This window comes from Nothobranchius furzeri, chromosome 18, assembly GCF_043380555.1.
Source record: "Nothobranchius furzeri strain GRZ-AD chromosome 18, NfurGRZ-RIMD1, whole genome shotgun sequence".
Taxonomy (NCBI): domain Eukaryota; kingdom Metazoa; phylum Chordata; class Actinopteri; order Cyprinodontiformes; family Nothobranchiidae; genus Nothobranchius; species Nothobranchius furzeri.
This window is the reverse complement of record NC_091758.1, coordinates 17,222,390-17,236,676: the sequence shown is the minus strand read 5'-3', so window position 1 is coordinate 17,236,676 and position 14,287 is coordinate 17,222,390. Positions and strand designations below refer to the sequence as shown.

Genomic DNA, 14,287 nt, shown 5'->3' with positions numbered 1-14,287 from the left:
ATGAAGCTGCAGCCACATAAGTTTAACCTCACCATGCAGATGTTGCGCCGACTACAAACACATCTGGAGAAGATCCTGTTTTGGCATCGATGGCTCTAGATTATGTATGAATCAGACAAATGCATGATGAGTGTTTATTTCTAAGAGTATTCAGCTGTGAGTCAGGACTTTTATTCTGAAGGGGAAGCATCAGGAGAGACCTACTGGCTGAAAGTTAAAACCAGCTGGTTGGTTAGAAAACATATAAACGAGTTTGGGTGTATCAGAACTTTGTGTTTTAGGGAAGAAATCTGTGATTTAAGGATAGATTCAGATTATAAACTGACGCTCTGGAAGAGATCAGACTGCCGGGTCAGACGACTAAGATTTAAAAAATCTAATCTGTGGGGAATCACCAAGTGTGCCTCAAAAAGTGACTGTCAAACACTGTGCTACAATTAGTGCCAGTGTCATTACACCAATAAAACCACTAAATATACTGGACCCACGGGAGGGGGGTGGGGGTGGAGAGAGAGAGGAAACAGGAGAGAAAAATGAGGTCCTTGAAGTTCAGATTGTATAAGCAGAGAAGCAGCATCTGTGGCGAAGGCATGAGCGAAGCAGCAGAGGGCGACACCAGGATCCAGACACAATCGTCCACTTGCATTGTTAGTGTTGTCCTCCTGACTCAGCAACATCTGGATGAGCTGAGCCTCAGGAATAAAATCCAGGTTTTCTACAGCTGTGGAGGCCAGAAACAGCCTGGAGTATAAAAAACTGCAACAACAGGTTCAGTCTGGACTCCTCCAGTCCAACTGCTCCTCTGTTAAGGGTTTGCTGTTAAGGAGCAAAGGAGCTGCAGGCGTCCGTCCACTGATGCATCCTGGGAAGTAGCACAAAACTGGAGTCTGTAACTCTTCTGAGTCAGTGGCTGTCAGCGACAGCTAGCACCTAAACACATGCAGACAGCTGCAGACCTGGGCCTCCCTGCACCCACAAGACACAGAGAGCATCTCAAGCATTATTAAGTTTATTATCTACATCACATCTGGTCCTGAGCACAGAGGACTAAAGCCCGGTTCCACCACGGGAGGAAGGTTTGGATACGACTCAAGCTGCTGGATCTCTCAGATGTCTGGTTAATATTCAAAGGTGTTTAATGTAAAACGTTTATGCTCTGTGACAGTTGGTACTAGTCCACCCAGGTCTGCAGAGCTCAGCTCTTCACCAGCTCCAGATGCTAGAACTTGGGCTGGTAGAGAGCCACGCGCCCGCTGAGGCAGCCCGAGGCCAGCTGGCAGTGTGTCGGGGAGAACTTGGTGGTCAGCACCACGTCGCTGTGCGAGTAGATGGAGCGGATCTCCCGGAGGCAGCTGGTCTGGACCGGCAGGCAGTCAGCGAGTTCCCCGCAGCGCTCGTTGAAAGCCAGCAGGCGGACGCCGTAGCCGTAGGGGGAGCAGATGAGCCGGCCGTCCGGGCTGAAGCACAGCTCCTTGATGTAGCCACGGCCCACGTTAGCTTCCTCGATGTAGTGGGTAAGGCGCAGGGAGCAGCGGGGGGAGACGAGCGGCCGTGTGGGTGCCCCCTCCTGGAACTCATACACACAGGTCCACTGGAAAAGGAGAAGGGGGGGGTGGGGGTGGGGTGGGGGGTGGGGGGGTGGAAGGGGTCTGAATGACTGGTTTATTGCCTGGTTCCTTACTGTGTTAAGAGGCAACTCCAGAGATAAAATCCTAATCTCAGGAATAATCCCTTATGATTATTCTATTAGCCAACAACTCCTCAGCTAGAGAGGAGCAAACCTAGAGCTCCTCCATCCATCAACTACGCGTTTCTCACCTCCTGGTCGTCCATGTTGCTGGAGCAGCGGATGAGCGTGGCCCAGCCTTTCGGGTGGAGCTGCAGAGACGTGATGCAGTTCCCTCGGTCCTTCTCTCCAGGGATTTCAGGAGTTAAAACCTCCAGGCTGTTCCTTGGAGAAAGGCCTGTGGAGGAAAGATAAAGACAGTTGAGTCAGGATAGGGAACACCTGGAGGTTGGAGATCTAAGGAGTAGGTGTTGCACCTTCTCTGTGAGGGTGAATCTTGCTGGAGTCGTTTCCGTGGCGAGGAGCAGCAGCCGACCTGGATGCTGAAGAGCCTCCGTCTACACAACCACAAACAGCTTTAAGGGCTGAGATTTGATTCAAAACCATCAGTCGGATAATTAAAACAACTCTCTGTTTAAATGAAAACATGATACATCAGAGCGTTTCTAGATAAATTTCACATAAAGTTCATCTGCTTTAAAGGATCTGAGAAATAAAAGTGAATCCTAAAGATGCGCCAAACATAACCACTCACACATTTAGAGCTGGGAATCGATTCAAATTTTAAGAATCAATTCGATTACGATTCTCAAGAATTAGAATCGAATATCAAGATTTTATTCGATTCGATCCGATATATCGGATCAGCAAACTCTTCTTTTTTTTGCTGTTATTACACGACTATGTAGTTGTGTAGTGTATTAACACTATTAACATTCAACAACAAATTATTGAAATATTGGCAATTTAAAATGGATGAATGGCCCAATCCTTCTCAAGACTCAAGCAATGTTTTATTTTATATTCAATAATATTCAGCGATATTCAAGCAGATTTTTTAGGCTCGAACATCTTCGGGGTTGACCTTCCCTTGAATGTAATGATCATTTGCTCCAGGAAAAAGTCCCCGTCTGGACCACAGACGGCTGGAATATAGGGATGCTCCGATCAGGCTTTTTGCTGCCGATCACCGATACAGACTTCCAAGAGTGCCGATCACCAATAGCGATCACATGAATTGGCCATAAATTTTCTATGAGGTTATAGTGAGTGATACAGGCTATGATCTGGGAATAAAGGAACAATAACACCACCTTAAATGGCCTGTATTAATTTAGGTAAAACATTTATTTTTTAAAGAGAGAGGAAAAAAAAAAAGACTTGCAGCACAATCAGTGAGTTTGTTTTCGACTACAACTTCTAAGCCTCCAGCTCCCAACCCAAGGTTTGGAGCTGAAAATGTCTTTTGGATGAGAGTAGGGCTGGGCAATAAATCGAAAATGCATCGTTATCGAAATTTCTGACATTTTTTAAGATCTTTTTTTTTATTCGTCAATAAATCTGATAATAAAAAATTAAAAGATGTGTGTGGGTTGGCAACATTCATGTCCCATTAAGAAGCTGTACCACCAATGTAATACATGTAACACCTCCATCTAGTGCATACCTGTAGTTATCGTCCATTTACCGTTATCGAGGTGAAATCATCAATATATCGTGATATTGATTTTAGGCCATATCGCCCAGCCCTAGATGAAAGGTAATAACCAGAAAATTTCAGATGTTTTCAGTTTAATCTCTTAAGATGATCATGTCCAGGATGACTGAGAATCTACACCTACATGCTGAAGCACGAAGCGTCACAACAATTCAATTAAAAAAAAACTGAAACACTTCGATTGTTACAGACAGCAGCTACATTTAACAGACAAAACATTAAAAGCTCTAAACACTCTAAATAGTGCAGGAAAGCAAAAAAAAAAAAAAAAATCTCACAACTTTGTGTATTGTGGGATTTATTATCATTCTTGACATTATTGCATCACTGCTTCCAAGGAGGAAAAGCCCAGCAGCTAGTTGGTGGTCAAAGGACCTCACTTGAGCTGCAAGAAGGGAATGTAGGAGATGTGAAAGGTAGCGGAAAAAGAGCGAGCTGCATGTGTTCTTAATTGCCTTAAGGGAGAGTTGGAAGGCCTATCAGGATGCTGTAAAATCTGCAAAAACTGCATATGACTCCAACCTTGTGTCTGTCACCTCTCATAACCCTCGGGTGTTGTATGGTGCTATCGACTCTTTTAAAAGTTCAAGATTATTTTCCAGCTCAGGCGTCAACTACAGTATGTAAGGAGTTCCTTAGATTTTTTATGGATAAGGTTGCAACCTTGAGATTGGCTGTCTGTAGCTCCTCTACAGAGCCCTTTGATGTCTGTTCCTGAGCAATTGCTTGTTTTCCAGCCAATAACATAAGCTGATCTAGCTAAAATAATGGCAGAGGCTAAGCCCAGTGGATCTCCGGAAGATATTTTACATCCGACCTTTTTAAGGAAGTGTTTTTAACAGTGGCACCAGTCATATTGGCTATAATCACCACCAGTCTAGTCTCTGGTGTTGTGCCTAGGGTTGTCACGATACTAAAATTTCAAACTCGATTCGATACTGGGGGGAAAACCTCGATACTCGATTTCGATACTATTTAAAAACACCAATTTATTGAACAAGTTTATTCAAAAAATAACATTCCTCAATTTATATTGCAAAAATTAAATGTTAAGAATTAAGGTGTGTAAAGTGCTTAAACCTTTCAAGTATCAGCATTTTTTAAAACGTGCATACAAAAACTGGTGAAAGTTAACACTTTAAATCATGAATTGTCTCACTATATTTACACTATTTGCAGAGTGATGTTTTGCTGCTTAAACTCTGCTTAAGGTGCATTTTTGTCATAAGCTGTAATGCCATATGTTTTGTTCTGTACTTTTGAACTACTCTGTTGGTCAATAAAGGGAGAAAACGAATTTCTCCACAGTAGGACAAAGGTACATCTACCGGTAATCTTAATAAAAACAGATTGGCGCACGGCAGTGACGTCATTAAAAGCGCCGGTAATATTAGCCACAGCTAGTCTGCTTACGCCTAGAAATCCCAGACCCGCTCCAAACGAACAGGGGAATCACGTTAATGATTCCTAACAAAACCTTTCGACATTGAGATGTTTTGGTGCAGATAATGTCTTATTTCGAGGCTGCACCATGGGTGCCCGTCCGCACCCGCTATATGGATATACACTGATGGCGATTCGCCGATGGATCTAAATACCCCGGGGAATCTAAGTAGCACCAAAGTTGTCAGCGTGAGTAAACAAACGTACTGCATGCTAGAAATGAAGTCCAGGTTGCAATAAACGGGAGTGTCCTTTAAGCACATAAGCGTGAATATACAACTACGTGTCGGACTTGGTATGCTAATTAAGGTGGGCTGTGAAGCGCCTCCCAAATTCGCTGTTTATGTTTTTGTTTATTTATTTGGCAGACAAAACTTGGATCGGAGACAACTCACGTGGGAAATTGCAATGTAGCCATGCGGCGTCTTCTTCTTCTGTTTGTCTGGGAGGCGGAGGCTGCTTTACGGCATCTGGCTGTCGTGCGTGTCGTGTACTTGAAGAAGGCTGTGTTTAATAGTCCATAATATCGATACCTAATTTAGATACCACTTTTAGTATCGATTTATATCTAGGTATCGATTTTTTTGACAACACTAGTTGTGCCTAATGATTTTAAAAGAGTGGTCATTCTTCCACTGTTAAAGAAATCTGGGCTAGATGCATCTGTGCCATCTAATATAGGCGAATCTCTAAGATCCCCCTTTTAAGTGAGGTGATGGAAATGAGTGTCTATGGCCAGTTGCTGGACTTCTTAAGTGAAAAGAATTATTTAGAAAACTTTTAATCTGGTTTTAAACAATTACATAGTACCGAGACAGCTTTGCTGAAGGTTCTGAACGACAATATTCTTGCAACTGATGGCAGAAGGTCTGTGTTACTTGTTCAGTTGGATTTGACAGCAGCCTTTGATACAGTGGACCACCAGGTGTTGTTGCATCGTCTTGAGCACTACGTGGGAATTACTGGCCTGTTGGTGCATCTCGAGATGGGTGATTTTTGTATGAATTCTCCCATCTCCCCTGGGGTGTTATGCAGGGTTCAATACTGGGCCACCTGCTGTTTTGTGTGTATATTCTGCCTTTGGGTGATATCCTACGGAAACACTGTATTGGTTTTCACCTGTATCCTGATGACTGGCAACTGTACTTGCCTTTGGATGAGGCTGATGGTCGACCAATCTTGAAGGTTTTAGATCGTCTGTGTGAGGTCAAAGCGTAGATGGCAGAACGTTTCCTGTGCCTCAATGAGGGGAAGACAGAAGCAGTGCTCTTGAGTCCCAGCCGCCACACTGATAACTCCATCATGGTGGACTGTGGTGAATTAACCCCCCACTTACAGGACTATGTTGTTAATTTGGGAGTGAAGATAAACAAAGACTTCTGTTTTAGGGGTCACATAAATGGGGTGGTAGCTTCCTCCTTTTACCATTTATGCTTGGCCAAGGTTAAACCTTTTTTGTCCAGATGCAATCTTGAAACTGTTGTGCATGCATTCATTAACTTCACGTCAGGACTATTGCAACTCCATCCAGTTTGGAGTGAGCCATGGTGCCTTCGGAGTGAGCCATGGTGCCTTCGGAGTGAGCCATGGTGCCTTCAGAGTGAGCCATGGTGCCTTCGGAGTGAGCCATGGTGCCTTCGGAGTGAGCCATGGTGCCTTCGGAGTGAGCCATGGTGCCTTCGGAGTGAGCCATGGTGCCTTCGGAGTGAGCCATGGTGCCTTCGGAGTGAGCCATGGTGCCTTCGGAGTGAGCCATGGTGCCTTCGGAGTGAGCCATGGTGCCTTCGGAGTGAGCCATGGTGCCTTCGGAGTGAGCCATGGTGCCTTCGGAGTGAGCCATGGTGCCTTCGGAGTGAGCCATGGTGCCTTCGGAGTGAGCCATGGTGCCTTCGGAGTGAGCCATGGTGCCTTCGGAGTGAGCCATGGTGCCTTCGGAGTGAGCCATGGTGCCTTCGGAGTGAGCCATGGTGCCTTCGGAGTGAGCCATGGTGCCTTCGGAGTGAGCCATGGTGCCTTCGGAGTGAGCCATGTGCCTTGGTGCTTTCAGAGTGAGCCATGGTGCCTTGGTGCCTACGGAGTGAGCCATGGTGCCTTCAGAGTGAGCCATGGTGCCTTAGCCCGTTTAGAACTTGCCCAAAATGCTGCTGGGAGATTTTTGGAGGTTAAACAAAAGTTTGACCATGCTATATCCATATTGGCAGCTCTACGTTGGCTACCTGTTTCTTTTAGGATTTGGTTTAAAGTTTCTTTAAAGTTCTTCTCCAGCATATCTGGCAGACAGACTGCATTCGTATGTTCCCTCCTGGACAATCCATTCAGAGGACTTGCCCTTGCTTGTGGTCCCCCGATCACGGCTGAAGATGCGGGTTGACAGAGCCTTTTCAGTTGCAGCTCCAAAACTATGGAATGAGCTTCCATTACACATTTGGCAGTCCTCTTCTGTACCGGTTTTCAAATCCGAGCTGAAGACTCATTTTAAATAACTGTCTTGAGTGATTGACTGTCTATTTTTAAATGTTTTCATTTGGTTGTGTTTTATTCATTTTTAGTGGATTTTATGTGTTATGTTTTTATCTGTGTCTGTGAAGCACTTTGGTGGCATGTAAGGTGCTATATAAATAAAGTTCGAATTGAGATTAACATTATTATTATTAATGTTATTTTTATTGTAACAGTTTTAAGAGTTATGGACATGAGAGTAATGTTATGTGTTAGAGTTTTATTTTGAAGGGCAGCTCAGAGGGTGGAAAGGGCCGTTTCCGGTTCCGGTCAGCGGCTGTTGTGCTAAGGAAAGCTGCTCTGTTCTGAACTATTCTGTGGATAAACTGAGAAGTTGTAAGGCGTGGGTTACTGCTGACAGTAGTCTGAATAAAAGACCGGAGATAGTCAGAGTGGCAGATGCTAGCGGGCTGAACACGGTGCCGTCCACCACTGTAAGGCATCCAGCATGATGACTTTAGTTACTTTTCAGATGAGTTGCTCTGGTTTCTGACGGCCACGCTCATGCAGATGAACGTTTGTTAGCGTAGCTGCGTCTAACTGTTGACCGCTCCGACTGTATTTCTTTGACTTCTGCGGGTTAGTAACAAAAACACTCCTCTCTCCAAGCAGTTTCTTTCATACTCCTTTTAAATCCACTGTGTTGACACATTTTAAGGCGCTTGCCCCGCGTGTTTACATCACTCTCACAGACAGAGAAAAAGGAACACTTGCCGCTGCGCGCATGCGTGTGGGAGACGCGATGCTGCAGCTACACACAGGTTCTGTCGGCTGCAGTGACGCGTGATCGGCTCTAAAAGGAGTAGATCAGAAATCGGCTGATTTTGATCGGCGGCCGATCGGTCGGAACATCCCTACTGGGATAAGTAGAATATTCATTAGATTATGTGCCACACTTTGACTTCCATATTTAACGCGTCTGACGTTTTTTATGGCTTTTTTATTACATTCCCACTACGTCTGTCATCATTAGCTGTGTTTTTACTCTCCTTTCTAAATCCACCATGTCCTGAACACGGTGAGAAAGCTTCAGAATCTGCGTGTGGAACATTTTAGCTCCATTAAGCCGGGCGTACACTGTGCGACTTTTTCACTTTTTTGAGCCGATTTTCCAGTTGTGCGAGAATCCACGAGATCGGGGCGAGTTTTGCGCTGAGCGTCGTGTAGTGTACAGGGGGTCACGAGAGGCGATTAACACCACGTGACCAGCTACCGATCAGCAATCGTGAGCTCGCACGGACTTCTGGCGTGTTTAATATTTTGCTCGTCCCTCGTGAGGATATCGCACTGTTGAAGCGGCGCTGCGAGCAGCTGCAACCCAAAATGCATCAGAACCGCCCACGGCGCATGCGCAATCCTGCATCAACACCGCTCCCCGCTATTTCCCTAATAACACATGTTTTAATTTCTACATGTTTTTTTACTCACAAAGATTGTCAAGAAAGCGTGTTTGTCGTGTTCGTGTCAAATTAAACTGATCACAAAACACAGATTTACTTTCTTTATTTCGTTTTCCTCATCCAACCCCCATAAATCCCTGTGTGTCCTCCTGCAGCACTCCCGAAGGACAGCAGGCAAAACAACACAAAAAAGTCTAACATGTTGAGTAAAAACTGCTATTTTTAGCATATTTTTAGGGCCGACGTGTTGCTACCAGACGTACAGTGTGAGCAGTCAGGTCGCATCCGAGAACTGGGTCGTGCAGTGTGAGCACATGACTCGTGAGATCTGCTCTGCGAGGAAGTCGTACAGTTTGAGCTGAAGCTGAGTGCTACGAGTGAAAAAGTCGCACAGTGTACGCCCGGCTTTAGCTTTACTTTCTTCACGTGCAGCACTGACTCTGTTGCTCCGCGCAGCAGCGTCACTGTGTCTGACTGGATATCTTCACCAGAGAGACAATATTCTTCTTCTGAATCAGAGTCAGTCATTACCCGACAAAGAGAGTCAACAATGACCAAACCTGTCAGCATTTTAAAGTTTTCCTTTTAATATTCGCCCTACGTTTGCTCCTCTTGTCCTCTCCCATAACCGGGAGACTCCCAGCGGGAGGCCGTTTTCTAGCTCTAAAAACTCAGAAACCTTTAATATAAACACAAGGGTTGTCCAGGCTACTAAAGATAGACATCTCCACTATCTTCATGAGGGAGCATATTTGCAGCTGTGGCTCGTCAGCAAAGACGCTTGCAATTTTGCGACTTTGGCGCTTAAAGGGTTAAATCGATCTTTAGACGCACAAATTGATCCTCGTGAATATTTATGAGAATCGATTTTTTCAACACAGCCCTACACGCGTTTAAACCCACATTTGGACCTGATACGTGATCTTTGTTCATCCACCTTCAGAAACACGTGGGCGTTCTAACCTGAGCTGAGGGGAGTCCGCCGTGCCCGAAGCATGCGGTAGCTGCCCACCTCCAGGGATTGGGTGAGGTCTAGGTCATGAAGGATGAGCAGGTACCCTGAAGATGTAGAGATGAGCATCTTGGAACAGTCAGGCGTCAGACGCATCCTCATCAGGTAGCGAGTGTGGAAGAACTTTTTGTGAGGGCAGCCATCCTCTGTGAACCTTCAGGAAGGAAGGAAGAGAGTCCATTAAAGATGTTGGTCAAAGCGGAAGGTTTAGATCCTCTGTGAGACTGATGGACCTGACAAGTCCTCAAACCCTTCCTCCTCAGTGGAAGACATGGTGGCCACCTTAAGGAGATCCTCAAACTGTTCCTTCCACCACCCAACAACGTCATCTCCAGATATTTATTATGAAATCACTTACACACATTTGCTTTAAGCTAAAGGTTCTACCGGTTGTAATGGTAACCGACCTGTTTGTGTCCCACGTGATGACGTTGCCATCAAAGCCAGACGTGACCAGGAGCCGAGTGTTGGTGTCGTACTCGATGTTCTTCACCCAGCTGGCGTGGCCGTGCAGTGAGCAGACCTTTGAGCTCAGCTTACGCAGGTCCCATAATGCAATAGTGGTGTCATCAGAGCAGGTGGCAAACAAACGATTGTCCAAAAACCTACAGAAGCAAGGTGGGAATCATCAGTCTCAGTAGATATGAAGCTGAACAGCGGAACTCAGCAGGTGGATTTTGATAGATTCTCTTGTTCTGATGAAACGAAGAGTCATCCTGAACCACAACATGGGTGTATCAGCTTTATGAAGCCTGTGAGAGAAAGACATCTACCTGATGTTGTTGACACAGTCCTCGTGCGCCTCCGTTAGGGTTTTGATGTGCCTGGACGAGACGGGATCAAACAGGAGGACTTCGGTCTGCTCACAAGCCACAGTTAGCACAGACCTGGTCAGAGTAAACACACGTTTGAGACTGGGACAAAGCTCAGGAAACCGTTTTACTTCAAGGTTCTCATTTCCCACAGAGTGTTCTGTAATTCTACAGAAGAGCCTCGGTGTCATTTACATTTCCACCAGAACCAAAAGGGTTTTATTGCCATATGTGCGAGAAATCACAACATTAGCAAATTGCTACAAAATCAGTTCTGTGAGCAGCTGATGGCATAACTACACATGCTCAGAGACGGGAGCAGACCTCCACCTGCATGCTCAGGGTTAGGTTCAGGGACACGAGGCTCTCACAGCAACACATAAACCAACGTGACCCACACCAGACACCTTGACCCGGTTTGGCTGCAGGATTTACTTCCTACATCTGCTGTCTAGTCACGGAGGCTGAACCCTGGCAGGCTGCACTAATTCCCTACAACAGCTGTGTGTGTGTGTGTGTGTGTGTGTGTGTGTGTGTGTGTGTGTGTGTGTGTGTGTGTGTGTGTGTGTGTGTGTTTTGAGTTTCTATGATTAATAATAATAACAATAATGACCTTTATGTATGTATCGTGACCTTTGAGTCCAAAAGGGCGAAGCAGCTGTGTAGGTCTCAGTCTAAAAGGCCCTACATCCAGACCGCTACTGGTTCCGCTTACCCGTCCGGGGAGTACTCCAGGTTGAACACCGCTCCGTGGGTCTGGGTGCTCAGGTTGACCGATTCCACAGCAGGGTTCATGGAGCAGTACAGACTTGTCATTGTCCTAAAGTTGTCCCTAGCTGGGTCTACAAACAGTCCCCGCCTGGTAGTCCTATGTTGCAGCCAGGAAAACAGACCCTTTCCGCTGCTCCCTCCGCTCCCGGTCTGCGGCGCAGTGGCTGGCGACGGGCTGCGAGCTTCTCCTTCTGCTGGCACGGGAGACCTCGCATTGCGCCCCGGCCGCTCCTCGCTGCTCGCCGGCGGCGAAGAAGAAACCACTGGAGCGGTGTCATCCTCCTTGTCCGACTCTTCGACAGCAGGGTCTTGGTTCTGGTCGGGCACGCTACCGGTATTGGGCCTGTCCCGAGACTCGTCGGCGTCCTCGCTGTCGCTCTGGCGCTCCGAGCTCATTGTGGAGACTTCAGCTTCCACACCGCCGTAAATGATCTGGAGAGCAGCGCCTCGGCTCGGCGGGGAGAAGTAGGCGGGCTCCTGTCAACCGCGGAGCGAACACGGACTCCCTCCCGCTCACCTTTACAGTGCCATGCCGGAGCGCTGCCTTTGCGTGGGTACGATAAACAAAACAGTTTCGTAGCCAAATTAGCCAGTTCTTTCTCATCACCGCCCCAGACAAAACAACTAGCTAAGACATGACCGGAAAGCAGCAAGTCAACCTTCAAAATAAGGGCGTGATATTAATCAGTTTAACATAAAATACAAAGGATTGGCGCCAAATTAAAAATAATTCCCCACTTTATAAAAGTAAACAAACTGTTTAATTAAACACTAAACGTCTAAATGGTGTTTTAAATGCACTTTTAACAAATTACATCTATTTTGTTTTCATGAAACTGAGGAAGAAGTTCCACTTCCGTTCCATTTAGCGTTTTCTGGCTCATTGCTTCCACCTGCTGGAAAAATACGAAATATGCATTTTTTGTTGTTTGGGTAAAAAATGAATAGACCCAAAGAAAGAACAATGGTATTTTACTGTAAAGATAAAATATTACTCAAAAGCATAAATGTCCAAAACAACGAGGTACAAGTTTTAGGTAGCAGAAGAAGAAGAAGAAGAAGAAGAAGAAGAAGAAGAAGAAGAAGAAGAAGAAGAAGAAGAAGAAAATATCTTGTCTATATAGCGCCTCTCAAGATAAAAATCACGAGGCGCTTCACAAAAACAAAAATGTAAAAGTATAAAAAAGCATTTAGAAAAAAATATATTTAAAATGAGCAAAAATAGACAATTGTGATAAAAATGTTAAGAAAGAGAGAGAGAGTGAACAGGAAAGAGGGAAATCAGTGGATCCTGAGGAAGGTGGAATAGGTGGGGAGAGCAGAATAAAGAGAGAGTGGTGAAGAAGGTCATACAAAAGCCAGCGTGAACAAGTGAGTCTTCAGCTGCTTTTTAAAGGAGACCGCTGAGTCCACTGATCTCAGGCTCGGGGGGAGAGAGGTCCAGAGTCTGGGGGCCACAGCAGCAAATGATCTGTCACCTTTGACCTTTAGCCTGGTGCTGCACAACCAGTAGGCTTTGGTCACTGGACCTCAGGGACCTGCTGGGGGTGTAGGGACTAAGAAGATCACCAATGTAAGATGGTGCTTGTCCATGTAAGGCCCTATAGACCAGAACCAGGATCTTGAAATGAACCCTGAAGTTGACTGGCAGCCAGTGAAGCTGGAGGAGAAGCGGGGTGATGTGGGTGTGTTTGGAGGACCTGGTCAGAAGCCGAGCACAGGCATTCTGAACCACCGACGGTTCAGGGAGGTTCTGCTCAGACACGTGAAAAGGTGTGTGGTTTTTCAAAATTTATACAAATAGATACGTTTCCACACCCCTGTTCTCCTGCTGAAGTAGACATTCATTTGATGTATTTTTTATTCAGTTATTTTTCATGTCCCACCCAAATGTATGTTTTAAATATGGATGACTATAGGTGGTGTTGTTTTTATTTTTGTATTGTGTTTCTCACTCCACCTTTGTATTTTTATTGTTTACAATTTCTTTATGTAAAATGTGCCCTTCTTTCATCTTGCTTTTTAATTATTTTTTTTGGTGTTTTGCGTTTTAAATCGTTATGACTCAGATCAAAACATTTACAGCTTGTATCTGACAACACCAGAAAAATAACATAGCTTGTGTGTAAGCAAAACTAAAAAATAAACCATAATAATAATAATAATAATAATAATAATAATAATAATAATAATAATAATAATAATAATAATAATAATAATAAAGACTAAACAAAAGCTCTCAACTCCTCTGGGCACCGAGCTCCATTTTACTCCGCACATCAAAAATACAGCTTAAACGGGATTTTACCATCCATTGCCAGAGTGCACCCACTTCCATTTCCTGTCAACGCAGATGTGTTATGATTGTTTCCCTATAGTTCTATGGCCGATTTGGATTAAATTCCTTACATAAAACGATTTCAGCAGGTGTCTCCTAAACTGTCAAACGTTTAGTGAGGGTCGAGCCTATTATTACTAAAACCAGAGGGGTTGGATGGAATAGCAGAGTAGAGCAATGGAAGTGTCATGGACTTGAACCAAAATTAGATTTAGTCAATGTCCAACAGTTGGAAGTTTGGAAGTGACCACGTTGGATTTTCATCTCTGAAGTGTGGATTTGACATTTGTTGTTTTGTATTAATCTAAATATAATTAATAAGCAGTAGGGCCTACACATGATCATGCAGAGGCGCTTTCCTTCGAATCCAAACCCAGTGATGTGATCTCACTTGGTGTGCAAATTAATCTCAATGAAATCTGCTGATTCGTGTTCTTCACTCACAAACAGAACAAATGGCTGTTTTCTTTGGCACCAATTCTGAAAGGAGACTCTAAGTTTTAAGTTCTGACATGTTGGGACAGTTTATGTACCACGGAGCTGCAGACAGCCATGTGCTGCTGAGACAGCTCCGGCCCGAGGCGCTTTTACATGGAAGTGCGACATAATTACAGTTTGCGCTGTTGCGACCCTTTTTGTGTGCAAAAATATCCCTCTGTCGTGTGTGTGTGTGTGTGTGTGTGTGTGTGTGTGTGTGTGAGAGAGAGAGAGAGAGAGAGAGAGAGAGA

At 45.1% G+C, this 14,287-nt stretch overlaps 1 protein-coding gene across 1 annotated transcript; it reads right to left on the bottom strand.

The window, feature by feature from the left end:
- Positions 1-997: 997 nt before the first annotated feature.
- On the bottom strand, positions 998-11,820 carry wdr32 (WD repeat domain 32). The gene is made up of 7 exons (XM_015969353.3): positions 11,166-11,820; positions 10,412-10,525; positions 10,046-10,243; positions 9,590-9,792; positions 2,044-2,124; positions 1,819-1,964; positions 998-1,591 (listed from the first exon to the last, which is right to left on the bottom strand). Exons 1-7 carry the CDS (start codon positions 11,615-11,617, stop codon positions 1,220-1,222), a joined length of 1,566 nt encoding a protein of 521 aa, XP_015824839.1. The 5' UTR covers positions 11,618-11,820; the 3' UTR covers positions 998-1,219.
- Between the last annotated feature and the right edge of the window lie 2,467 nt (positions 11,821-14,287).

Excerpts from the sequence above, each read along its gene's own strand:
- wdr32 (XM_015969353.3), bottom strand. The coding sequence starts at position 11,617 with ATGAGCTCGGAGCGCCAGAGCGACAGCGAGGACGCCGACGAGTCTCGG. Across the intron at positions 9,793-10,045 it reads ATCACGTGGGACACAAACAG|GTTCACAGAGGATGGCTGCC; the intron begins GTCGGTTACCAT and ends TCCTTCCTGAAG. Across the intron at positions 2,125-9,589 it reads GCGGACTCCCCTCAGCTCAG|ACGGAGGCTCTTCAGCATCC; the intron begins GTTAGAACGCCC and ends GTGGTTGTGTAG.